This window comes from Mytilus trossulus, chromosome 12, assembly GCF_036588685.1.
Source record: "Mytilus trossulus isolate FHL-02 chromosome 12, PNRI_Mtr1.1.1.hap1, whole genome shotgun sequence".
In the NCBI taxonomy this organism is placed as follows: domain Eukaryota; kingdom Metazoa; phylum Mollusca; class Bivalvia; order Mytilida; family Mytilidae; genus Mytilus; species Mytilus trossulus.
The window spans coordinates 43443010-43456241 of record NC_086384.1 but is presented as its reverse complement, the minus strand read 5'-3'; the positions used below and the strand labels follow the sequence as shown (position 1 = coordinate 43456241).

The 13232-nt window shown below is 33.3% G+C and overlaps 2 protein-coding genes across 3 annotated transcripts in view; one reads left to right on the top strand and one right to left on the bottom strand.

The window, feature by feature from the left end:
* The window catches only part of LOC134692156 (zinc finger CW-type PWWP domain protein 1-like), a 30732-nt gene extending 29337 nt beyond the window's left edge, over positions 1 to 1395 (bottom strand). For both annotated transcript variants that reach the window (XM_063552595.1, XM_063552597.1), the window contains exon 1: positions 1258 to 1395. The gene's annotated coding sequence lies outside the window, so the exon portion shown is untranslated. The remainder of the gene's footprint in view (positions 1 to 1257) is intronic.
* On the top strand, positions 1396 to 7627 carry LOC134692157 (7SK snRNA methylphosphate capping enzyme-like). The gene is made up of 4 exons (XM_063552598.1): positions 1396 to 3035; positions 4416 to 4634; positions 6091 to 6214; positions 6956 to 7627. Exons 1-4 carry the CDS (start codon positions 1725 to 1727, stop codon positions 7564 to 7566), a joined length of 2265 nt encoding a protein of 754 aa, XP_063408668.1. The 5' UTR covers positions 1396 to 1724; the 3' UTR covers positions 7567 to 7627.
* Positions 7628 to 13232: the final 5605 nt, after the last annotated feature.

The following is a 13232-nucleotide window of genomic DNA, read 5'->3' as shown; positions in this document are numbered from 1 at the left end:
ATATATATAAATTGTTTCTTTTGATCACTCAAAGGGTGCCATAAAAAAATATCTAATCCATGAATCATGTCTAAATATCTTGTGACTTGTGATATTATATTGATGTATAAGTAATTTAAAATATTTTTCAGGTTTATATAATGCACCTCTAGGTACTCAGGTTTATGTATAAATAAGATACTTGATTCATCCAATTCAATGTGTGTGAAAAGAACATTTTTGGTTCAATACATCACAAATACAATAGGGCTCTTCATGATTAGTTCGGTCATATTGGATAGGGGGCAAAAATTCGGGAAAACATCATAGAAACAGAGCAGTTGCTTGGAAACACACCTAGGATTTCCCATACTTTCATACTATTCCCACCTCTTTCTAAAAAATCTGCCCCTATCCAACATGGCCGAACTAACCGTGAAGAGTCCTATTGTTATTTTTTAAATTAAAGATGTGTAGGACTATGTGCACTGTATTTAAAACTTAAACAACAAAAGTTATAATGAACTTTTAACCAATGATTCATTTAGAAAATAAGCATTCTTATAACCTGATCTGATTGTTGTGTAATTAATTCCTATAAGATCTGGTATCATAATCTGCATTTCTTCACCAACTGTGATTGTTTTAATATGACATGTATCGGATTAAGAAAAGATTAAAGTGTGCCTCCTAGTGAGATTCCAGTTGTAACTTTAAAATGTCAAATGCCAGGGATTAAACCTCAAGATGTAAATTAATGCTATTAAAATTATTAACTCAGAAACTGGCATCGTCCAATAAAATTAATTTAGTATACATATATTTTTTTATAAGATGCAACAATTAATATTAGTATCCCACCCTCCCCAGAGGCGGAGTTACAGATGTGTGGATTCAAAGGCATGCTGGTGTAACTGGAGAGCATGTATCTACTCTACAAATTCATATACACCACCAGGATTCGAACCCCAGTCGTCTAAAAGAAGATTAAAGTAGAAGAAGAAGATGTATAAAAAAAACAGCCTTCAATCAATCATATAAAACTTGCTGATTATTTGATTGGTTATAAGGTCATTATTAGGTCATGATGCAATATCATAAAATCAAAATATTCTTAACCTGTGCCATAATAAATCAAAAATTGAATCTTGAAATAAAAATAGTTGTGTAAAAATGTAAAACTATAAAAGTCAAGTGCTTGCAACACTGTTTGTTTCAAATCTGAGTTATGTTAAGAAATTGTTGCAAATATTTTATACTCCTCATTAATATCTGTACCTTCAATTTTCTTAAAGAGCCATACAGTGCTTAGTCTTCCTAAAATAGTCAAAATCTGTTTTCTTGTTCAAATGTTTGTTTGCAGACGACAATTTATAGCCTTTCGGAACAACAATTTCCGAAATGATTTCCCACAATTCTATGATTTGCACAGGCGCATTGGATATCCAGTGTGAGCTAACTGCCTTACTGGACGGAGCACTCAAGGAAACATTAGGAAGTTTACTTCGACTTTAGTAGATATTTTCTGACATTTATTGCTTCATTAAGCTAAAATTGTGCAATTAATATTAACTTTTGAACCTATTCTTCTTGAGAACTGTTAATGCCAGGACGATTAGGTGATTGTTGTTGTGACCGCATTTTTGACTTGGTCAACCGCCAGGTGGCAGCAAAGTTCCGACGTTTACATTACGAACACGTGCTCGATGTAAACAAACAACGATTGTGTGTGAACAGACGTCAAAATGAGTGTTGAAGTGAAGACACCGACCCACACTCAGTTCGAACATTCTGAATTTCTTTGTGGAGATAAACAATCGAGCTCAAAACCCAAACCTTCACCTGTTACATTCAAATTTGACGAAAATCAACAGAACTACAACTCTTACAGAAGAGCAAGTGATGGTGGACAAAATTTATCAGTTCAGTGGAGGAAAAGAAGACTAAGCACAAACAGAAATGATGCTTCTTTCTATGGCCCAGGGTCACGCAGAAAAAGATTCAAGTCAACACCAAGTGAACAGATTGTGTTGCCGACAAAATTTCTTCTAGGTGGAAATATTAATGATCCATTGAACCTAAACAGCATAAATGAAGAGGAAAATGACAAGACACCATATTCGTCACCTGTGCCAACACCAGCACATCGTAAAGAACTTATCAATTCAGTGCCATTCAACATAACTGACCCATTAAATTTAGAGTCAGCAGATGATGAAATAGGAATGAGAGGTGCAAAGAAAAAGAAAAGAAATAAAAAAAGACATGAATCATTTTCTTCTGGTAGTCAGTTAGCAAAGGAATGGGTGCCATCAGAAAAGAGGAAAAATTTGATGCAAGCATTAAAAATTGAAATTGATGAACCTAAGTTAAATGATATGAATTTAACCCAAATGAAATCTCCACAGATGAAAGAATTGACTTTCAAACTAAGTTCTTCTTCAAAACCTGATAAAATAGTGTCTCCAGTAATCCCACAGTCATCCCCAAGGCCACGGAAAAGGACGAGATGCTCAAGTATGAGTGATGTTCATGCAAGACCGGAGTCCACAGCAGCTAGAGCAATTTTCAGAACATCATTAAGTCCATCAAGAAATCTTGAGATTCCTAAACCTTTGCCTGTAAAAACATCAAAGAAATCAAACCAAAAACAATTTGGTGCTGTCAAATTTAATAAAAATCCAAAGTTTGTACATGGTAATTACAATAGATACTATGGCTACAGAAATCCAGAAACAGAAGATGACTATAGAATACATTGCTTTAAACAGGAATGGTTTGAGAAGAAAGATGTACTAGATATTGGATGTAATGTTGGACATCTGACACTTTCAATTGCTAGAGATTTCAATCCTACTAAAATAGTAGGAGTAGACATTGACAGAACACTAATTACAGCAGCCAGGAAGAATATAAGGCATTATATTACATCAAGACAGACGGATACAAAATCGTTTCCAGTATCAAATTCCATCAATTATGGTCCAATATTAGCACCACCTGTGGTTGGGAATAGTCCGAAAGATGGATTTCCATACAATATAACATTTACACAGGTAATTCATGTGTGCAGAACTAGCATTTATATGAGTGGTAATGTTAGGCCTAAAAAATTTGCTTCAAAATTTTTACCCTACATTTTGTATGTACGATGTACATATATATAATACCTACCCTAGATCCCTAATACCTACATGTATCTAGTGTCTACCCTTAAGATTTAGTTTTTGAACAAGCACTATTTAAGTTTTTCTCCTTCCCCTTTATTTTTCAGCATGGCAGCAGAAACATAGGTTTTTATTAGGATGCTGTGCACAAAAAAATATGTTGTTTTTGTGCTCAAGTTCCATATTGTTTACAATTTCATGTAGGTTCAAATCCTCCCATGCAATATATACTATACAGATCTATACAAAATTGGACATAATCTGATGAAATCACAAGCATCCCCTGTGACATTATATTTAGAAGTCAGGCATTTATCATGTTTATTCTAATGTATTGTTATTTGGGGTTCCTTGTAATCTGCTGGAGTAATTAAATCTTGCTACCTGCTGGTTGATCTACATCATGCAAAGGTTTATGTACATCTTTCATCATTGAAATTCATAATGTCACAGCAAAAATTAAGTAATTACAGGAAAAGGAATTCTTTTTAATTTGTATTTCAGAAAATGAATTTTTATTTTAAATGTACATTGTATAATACACCGTGTACAAAAATAATATATGTTCTACTGACAAATGAATTAAAAATTATTAAGTGCATACAAATATTTCAACTACATGTACATGTACACAAACAAAAACTATTCAAAGAATTTTGTTTCTTTTTTGGTTCATATACATGTACAAATGTATGTATACATGTATGTACAAGAATTTTCAAAATTGTGAGAGAGAAAAGATATTTTAATGCAATGGTGTAAATGATACTCATGTTACTTCCAAATTCTAATTGACTTTTCATGATTTTAAGGGAGTTTGCAGTAGTTGATATGGAACTATATGCTCTATACAGCTGTCAAACAGAATATGGTTTCAGGGAGTTATTTTTGGTGAGAAATATTAAATGTGGTAGTCATGGTAATATTTGAAATGCAACTTTGATATTTAATTAAAAAATTTGAACTTCCATTTTTGGAAATTGGAATTTCACATGTCATGTAGGCGTACAGGTATTCCAGCTATATTTAGCAATTAGTCACACACTTTGTACAAATCTACATGTACATGTACCAAGAAATTTGTTCAAGTTGTTCAGAATCTAATAAGTTATTGTATAGAAATATTGCATTGGCCATGTTGGCAGAAGAAGTAATGCAATGCATATCATATGCATGAATATCATTATGCAACTTACATGTATAAAACTAATTATGTTATGTACAGGTAATGTAAAAATTGTATAAATGAGCTAATTTTATAAATTTCAGGGGAACTATGTCTTATCATCAGATGAAATGGTCGATCAGCAGAGAGAAGAATATGATGTCATACTAGCTTTAAGCTTAACTAAATGGATCCATTTGAATAATGGGGACACTGGGCTGAAGAGATTTTTCCGTAGGATCTTCAATCATCTTCGACCTGGTGGCAAACTCATCTTAGAACCACAGCCATGGTCATCTTACAAGAAGAAAAAGAAACTCACAGTAAGTACTGAGATTTTAAATGTTTTGTATTGTAAAGTGGATTATTTTTGCTTTCTAGGTCTATAATTAGTTGCATAGATTTATTTTAGTTATTTTTGGTTCTAGGTTCTAATCCTCCTTACATGTACATCATTCATGTAGATACAAATGTATAGAATTAACTTAAGGGGATCCCCAATATTTTCATATAATTTTAATCTTTATCGTACATGTATAAAGTGAAATCTTTAAACACTTATTTAGCATGTTTAGAACTAAAAAAGTGACCTAACATTGTATGGAACTAATTTTAGAAGTTGATGTTGAGTATTTTATTTCCAATTATGGACCCCAAACAGTCTGAACGGTTAGCCACTAGTCTAACGCCCCAGACTAGTAAAATTTCATTTATAGTACTAGTAAGTTTTTTTGCAAAACTTTGTTTGGACCAATAAGAAAAATTTCTGAATATTGGTCTCCAGACTAGTAGTTAAAAAGTTTTTGGTGCAGACTGCCCAAATTAAAGAACATAAACAGATTTTCACATTACAATACAAGCAATGAGATAAAATACAAAAAAGATTAAAATTCTGTACAAAGTAGTACCTCATAGTAATACACATACCTGTTTATAATTAACATGATATGATGTACATGTACTTCATTTTATAAATAAGTGAAAGTAAAATCTTTGTGCAACCATCAAAGCATAAAATAAACTCTTGCTTAGAGATAGCCCACGCCATGTGTCTGGTAACAGCATTACACAATTATCAATGAGTAACAACTCTAATACATATATATATATTTATCAATAAAGACCACAAGTGTTTTGACATCACCACAAATGTCTAACCCCAGTCAATAGGTGAGAATTTAAATACTTTGAAGTAGTAGAAACTTAAGATATTTTAATTGTCAAAACCAGAAGAATGAAATTCTTAATCAACAAAATATTTGTGAGTATGCATTGAAATAGAGATGAACGACACCAAACGGACTTTCAAACTCTTATGTCGAAAAAGAAACTGACAAGTGACAACACCATGACTCTTTAAAAAAAGACCAACAGACAAAACACACAACATATTAAACAAAAAAAACTAAGCAAGACCATGCAAACCCCACCAAAAACTGGGGTTGATCTCAGGTGCTCTGGGAGAGAAGATCTTGCTCTACATGTGACACCCATCATGTTGCTCATGTTTTGTACAAACCTAGTATTAAGATAGTAGGTCACATTCATGAGAAGTACGAGCAGATTGTAATACATTTTGTAATGACATTAGCAACATTTCTGCTATCATCCATATAACAGCCAACCAACTCATAATGGAGTCCCTATAAAATTCATGATATCTTCCTTGTTAAATATGTTTAAATAACTACACAGCAAAAAAAAGATACAATCATACATGCACATATACAGTAAATTTATATATATTGATAGAAACAAATATCATTTATGTCATTACAGGAAGATATTCACAAGAGTTTCCAGAGCATCAAATTGAAACCACATCAGTTCTCGGACTACTTACTCAGAGAAGTTGGATTCTCAACATGTGAGGTGGTAGATGTGCCATTCAACAAATCCAAAGGTTTGTAACTTATACTTTTAGTAGTGACACACTTTTCTTTTGGAATAAGGCAACCTGATTGTCCCAAGTCAGGAGCCTCTGGCCTTTGTTAGTCTTGTATGATTTTTAATTTTAGTTTCTTGTATATCATTCAGAGTTTAGTATGATGTCCATTATCACTGTATATATATATTTTTAAGGGCCAGCTGAAGGACACCATGCATGGGGTGCAGGAGTTTCTTACTACATTGAAGACCCATTGGTGGCCTTCGGCTGTTGTCTTCTCTATGGTCAGGTTGTTGTCACTTTGACACATTCCCCATTTCCTTTTTCAAATTTAACCATACTTAAAAAGATGGCAAATGAATGCTTCCTTCTGTAATCTTATTGTCTCTTTTACAATGTGATTATTGATCAATATTAATATTTCATGGTTGATTCACTTTTTACAAAAAAAGCTTGTAGTTTAACTTCTATTGATGAATTTGTATGTGTTTTTCTTTTGGGGTTTTCAGATATTGCACATAACAGGTCATTGTAATGAACATATGTGATCATTAATTTCAAGATATCAATTAAAGTGACTTCTATATTTCTCTTTTGCCTTCTATCAAGATGCATATTTCTGGGAGATTTTCTACTCATTTGTGCTATACAAAAGTCAATTTGAATATAAATCCATGCCACTTTTTAGGAAATCGATATTGTATATCTGAATTTGCACATTACATGTACTTTATTGTACGTTTTCATATTTTCTAGGATTCAGACGACCTATACAGCTCTACACAAAGGCAGATTCAACATGGAACAGTCCAAAAGATATTCTTTTGAGTGGAGTTACTAACACACCATCAAACATGGAAGGAATGCATTCATATGAACCATCATCAATAGCCACACCACATAGTTCCGTTATCTCAGTTTCAGCATCAAATAGTCCAAAAGACACTCCTCAGTTTAGTGGGGAACAGTCAGTTGAAAACACGCCATCAAACTTGTATGAACATGAACCGTCATATACAGTGAATACTCCACAAAGTGATGAAATATCTTTTGCAAATATGCCGTTAGACATTGGCGAAAACGAACCATCTGTACCCACGCCGCAAAGTTCGATATTAAATTCATCTCCGAGCATTTCTGAACAGGGAGATAACTCGAGGTCATCATTTTCTAATACTCCATCATCTTACATAGCATCACCATTACATTCACAGGAAGTTCAAGTTGTAAAGGGCAATAACTCTGAACTTGTTTCAATTGAAGAAAATACTTCAAGTGACATTATTGAACCAGTTTTGGATGATAACAATGAGAGCTCTAGGACAGACTTGGAATCACTTAGCAAATATGATTCAACAGACAAATGAAATAGTGCATTTATAATATTTTTGTTATAATTATTGAGTATAAAACTTTTCAATGAATTTATACATGTATATTTTCTTGTGTTTTTAAGGACGAGAGGTCTGTTCATATTTGTGGACTGCATAAAGATAGGAAAAGGGAAAAGGTTCAGGATAACTGAATCAGAGAATAATATCATATTATTTAAGCTATAGGTGCATTTGTTTATTTATTTTGTTTGTTCAACAACGGATTGGTATTTGTCAAGCCTGCAATTTTAAACGCAGAAAGCTCAACATAGGGATAATGATCAGGTGGCCGTGGCAACGGCTGTGGTGGTGTTGGCTTACTTATTGAAAGCTGAATATTTCAGAAGGTAGAAGACCTGGACGCCTTATGTTATTAAGTTTCTGTATTTCGTATGTCCATTGTCCTAAACCTCATTTTCATGGTTCATTGCAGTGACTACTTGAAAAAAAAGTTAAGATTTTTAGTATTCTTAATTTCCTTCTAATATGAGTAACAACTGTATATGGTATGTAAGTAATTTGTAATGTCGAGAATTTCTACCTGTTTCGAGCCAAGTACAAATAACAAATTGATATTTCGAGACAATGTATGGTTATTCTGTATGTATACAATCTTTCCATACACCAACTAAGGTTATTCTGTATATGGTATGTAAGTAATTTGTAATGTCCTCATGCCCATCAGACATTTTTCACTTGACCTCCCCCTCCCTCAAGTCTATTTCTCAGATACTATAATCAATACATTGTAGGTCTAATTAATTTGATTGTAAAGTGTACATGTCCAATTGACAGGTGTCCTCTGACCTTGACCTCTATTTCATAGTTCAGTGGTTTGTTTCTTAGATAATATATATTTGCAAATGGTCAACTTTATTTATAACATGTAGTTAATGATTATAAGGTGTACCAGTACATGTTGGTCTGGCGATGTTCATCTGACCTTGGTCTTATTTTCATGGTTCATTGATCAATGTTGAGTTTTCTTTGTTTAATTTGTTTATCATGTTTATATTCAAATAGATAAAGGAAGATGTGGTGTGAGTGCAAATGAGACAACTCTCCATCCAAATAACAATTTTAAAAAGTAAACCATTATAGGTCAATGTACAGCCTTCAACACTGATTTGTGACTATCAACATAATATCAATTGTAAGGAAAGAAGGCAACACTCCATGCCTAAAGACAGGGTTCACCTACATTTTGTATTTCAATCTCATTTCATGGATCAGTGATCAGAAATTATAAGCAATAAGTGAACTTTAGTTGGTGTATGGAAAGATTGTATACATATAGAATAACCATACATTGTCTCGAAATATCAATGTTATTTGTAAAAGGCTTAGAAACAGGTAGAAAGCGAGGCTGTGTCGAGAATTTCTACCTGTTTCGAGCCAAGTACAAATAACAAATCGATATTTCGAGACAATGTATGGTTATTCTTTATATACTGCAACTCTTAAACATGTTCTAAATGAAGTATTTTGGGTAAAAGACATCATTTCTTAATTTGAAGCGGACAACTTTAAATTTCCGCGAACCTGTATGTTTTATTGACGTCATAAATAAAACTCTACGGAAACCCACTGTTAACCTCATAAACAAGGTGATATACGGTCATGGACTGTATATGACATGAATATACAGTCAATGCAATTTGACTGCTCAAATAGCACAGCTGCAGTATATATATCTGTTTGGCAGGCTTTCACACCTGACTGGAGCGTTATCAACCATTTGTTTTAGTTTGTGATTAGGTCAGTTAATGGGGAACAACTAAAGGTAAATCAATGATGTTTGGTATGCAGCTGTATACGCATTGGTACATCTCATTTCAATGGAAATTTAATTTGCCCAACCCCGAAGTCATGGCCTATTAACATAGTATACATGTAACAGTTTCTGATAAAGATAATTAAGCAGAGATTTATGATATTGGATTGTATAAGCATTGCATTTGGCTTATCCTTTTTCTAGGGAGTTAATTCGCCTCAAACCTGAGTTGTGGTTTATTGAATTTGAAGGTTGTGCATAGTTATAAAATTGAGAAAGGAAATGGGGAATGTGTCAAAGAGACAACAACCCAACCATAGAAAAAAACAACAGCAGAAGGTCGCCAACAGGTCTTCAATGTAGCGTGAAATTCCAGCACCCGGAGGCGTCCTTCAGCTGGCCCCTCAACAAATATATACTAGTTCAGTGATAATGAACGCCATACTAATTTAACATTCTAAAGTATTGCAATTTTAATTTAAAATTTGCATTTTGCTATCAAATAACAACAGGGCATAACATATCTGTTGATACTTTATTAGTTACTTGAAGCATTGGGGCAGGTTTTATCTGACTTTGACCTTATTTTCATTGTTCAATGGTCAATGTTTAGTTCTTGTCACGCCTGCAACTTTTGGTCGCAGAAAGTTTGACATATATATGTTTCGAAGTTTCTGTCTTTCACATATCAATGTCCTTGACCTCATTTTTAGCTCACCTGGCCCAAAGGGCCAAGTGAGCTTTTCCCATCACTTTGCGTCCATTGTCGTCGTTAACTTTTACAAAAATCGTCTCCTCTGAACTACTGGGCCAAATAAAACCAAACTTGGACACAATCATCATTAGGGTATCTTGTTTAAAAAATGTGTGGTGTGACCTGGTTAACCAACCAAGATGGCCCCCACGGCTAAAAATATAACATAGGGGTAAAATGCTGTTTTTGGCTTATAACTCAAAAACCAAAGCATTTAGAGCAAATCTGATATGTGGCAAAATTGTTTATTAGGTGAAGATCTATCTGTCCTGAAATTTTCAGATGAATCGGACAACCTGTTGTTGGGTTGCTTCCCCTGAATTGGTAATTTTAAGAAAATTTTGCTGTTTTAGGTTATTATCTTGAATATTATTATAGATAGAGATAAACTGTAAATAGCAATAATGTTAAGCAAAGTAAGATTTACAAATAAGTCAACATGACCGAAATGGTCAATTGACCCCCTTAGGAGTTATTGCCCTTTATATTCAATTTTTTACAATTTGCATAAAATTTGTAGATTTTTACTAACATTTTCCACTGAAACTACTGGGCCAAGTTCATTATAGATAGAGATAATTGTAAGCAGCAAGAATGTTTAGTTAAGTAAAATGTAAAAACACATCACTATCACCAAAACACAATTTTGTCATGAATCCATCTGCTTCCTTTGTTTAATATTCACATACATGACATAGACCAAGGTGAGTGACACAGGCTCTTTAGAGCCTATAGTTATGGTTCAGTGTCTTCAGTGTACTTTAAAAAAAAGTTAAGATTTGAATTTTCTCTCTTATTATGAATAATAGGATAACTTTATTTGGTATGTGCGTACCTTGCAAGATCCTATTGCCCGTCAGACAGTTTTCACTTGACCTTGACCTCATTTCATGGATCAGTGAACAAGGTTAAGTTTTGGTGGTCAAGTCCATATCTCATATACTATAAGCAATAGGTTTAGTATATTCAGTGTATGGAAGGACTGTAAGGTGAACCTCTCCAACTGTCAGGTGTCATCTGACCTTGACCTCATTTTCATGGTTTAATGTTTATAGTCTAAATATATTTGGTGTATGGAAATATTTTATGATGAACATGCCAGTCTCAGGTTTCATTTGACCTTTATCTCAATTTCACTGTTAATTGCTAAGTGTTAATTTTTTGTGTTTTTGTCTATTTCTATAAGCAATAGGTCAACTATATTTGTTGTATGGAAAAATTGTAAGCTGTTCATGTCAACCTGGCTTGGTTCATCTGACCTTGAGCTCATATTCATGGTTCATTGGTCAATGTTTAGTTGTCTTGGTTAAGTCTGTTTCTAAGAAACAACAAGCATGAGGTCAACTATATTAGGTGTATTTAATGATTGTAAGGTGTACATGTATTTCTTGTTTGGTATATATGCTATATGCATATTTTGAGGAACTATAGATTCATTTATTTTTCGTGTATAACAATTTTCATGGATTGAGGACAACTTGTATTTTCATGGATTTTTGATTTCATTATGTGACACTACATAAGATACCAGTAAGCAGCATCTGTTCATCCATGTGACAATACATTAAAACATCAACAAAATGATTCAGTGCAGAAGAACATCTGACACCAATTTTAAGCACAGCATGAACAGTATGTTCCACATTGACTAGCTTGTTTAAAATGGCTGAATCAGGTATTATCTATTTTAATTGTGTTAATATAATATGTCAGCTGTGCTAGATACAAATCGACCTTATGAAATCAATATTATTACATCTGTTAACCTATTTTAGGTTGAGCATATTTCTATGCAGTTTGACACCAGTGTATTTGACTCATATTTGGTATCTGAATATTGTAAGCTCAATCAAGTCTTATATATATATATATATATATACATGCATATGTGCACTTGCATAAGGTCGATTTTTATTCTATGTAGCTCATATCTTGTGAGACGAAACCAGCACCTTAAGTTAGATTTTAAAAAGATATAACTGAAAACGAAATCTGCATTGCATCCTATACTAAAAATATGCAGAATGAAATAATAAGCAACCAATTGCAAGTTCACCCAGATGTTAGTGTTGTTTGTGCTATTCAGTCTTAATGTTTTTCTATGTGGTAATTTACACACGTACACTGTTTATCATCTATTCAAATTAGTAACGGTGTTGACTCTTTTTTGGAATGGATCAATTCTTACTATACCCACACCGCAAAGAACCAAGAACAACAAATAAATGTCTTTTCTGTGGATTAATTAGTTTTCTTGGGATACCAATTTTTAAGCTCAGGAATTTCGGGATTGACCTTTTGAGATCCGGGAATTCTATTTTTCGAAATTTGGGACCTGAGGATTTCGTATTTTTTAGGGCCGGGATTTCGGGATTTGTGATTTAAGGCCGGGATTTTGGTATCATGGGCCCCTCCTAAAAGGCAACAATAAATTTAAATACCAGAGAAAAACTCATTTTAATTATTTCAGTATATTAGAGCAAATGAAACTGTAAAGTTGGAGAAATTTTATCACTGATTTTGCGATTCCAGAAATTTTTTCCTTACATTCAGTTTGATAAAGCATAAACAAGAAAAACACAAAAAAAAACACCACCTGGCAAATATTTGACATTTTTGTTCAATGGACTTTTGTATAAGCTTGAATCACTGTCCCAGGTTAGGCGGAGGGTTGGAATTCCACTATATATATAGCTAACATGTTTAACCTTGCCACATTATTTATGGATGTGCCTGTCCCAAGTCAGGAGCCTGTAATTCTGTGGTTGTCGTTTGTTTATGTGTTAAATATTTGTTTTTCGTTCATTTTTTTACAAAAATAAGGCCATTAGTTTTCTCATTTGAATTGTTTTACATTGTCTTATCGGGGCCTTTTTATAGCTGACTATGCGGTATGAGCTTTGCTCATTGTTGAAGGCCGTACGGTGACCTATGGTTGTTAATGTCTGTGTCATTTTGGTCTATTGTGGATAGTTGTCTCATTGGCAATCATACCACATCTTTTTTATATTTGGTCTAAAAGTCATGAAATTTGAACGTTGGGAAAATATGCCCCTTTTCAATTGATTGATATTCTTCATTAAGCTTGATTCTCCAAATCAATGATTGGTGACACAAGCTATTTTGAAATCT

What these genes read in the sequence shown, in the direction of transcription:
- LOC134692157 (XM_063552598.1), top strand. Translation starts at nt 1,725, where the DNA reads ATGAGTGTTGAAGTGAAGACACCGACCCACACTCAGTTCGAACATTCT. An exon ending in ACAATATAACATTTACACAG is followed by an intron (nt 3,036 to 4,415) that starts GTAATTCATGTG and finishes TATAAATTTCAG; the next exon opens with GGGAACTATGTCTTATCATC. An exon ending in GCCATTCAACAAATCCAAAG is followed by an intron (nt 6,215 to 6,955) that starts GTTTGTAACTTA and finishes CATATTTTCTAG; the next exon opens with GATTCAGACGACCTATACAG.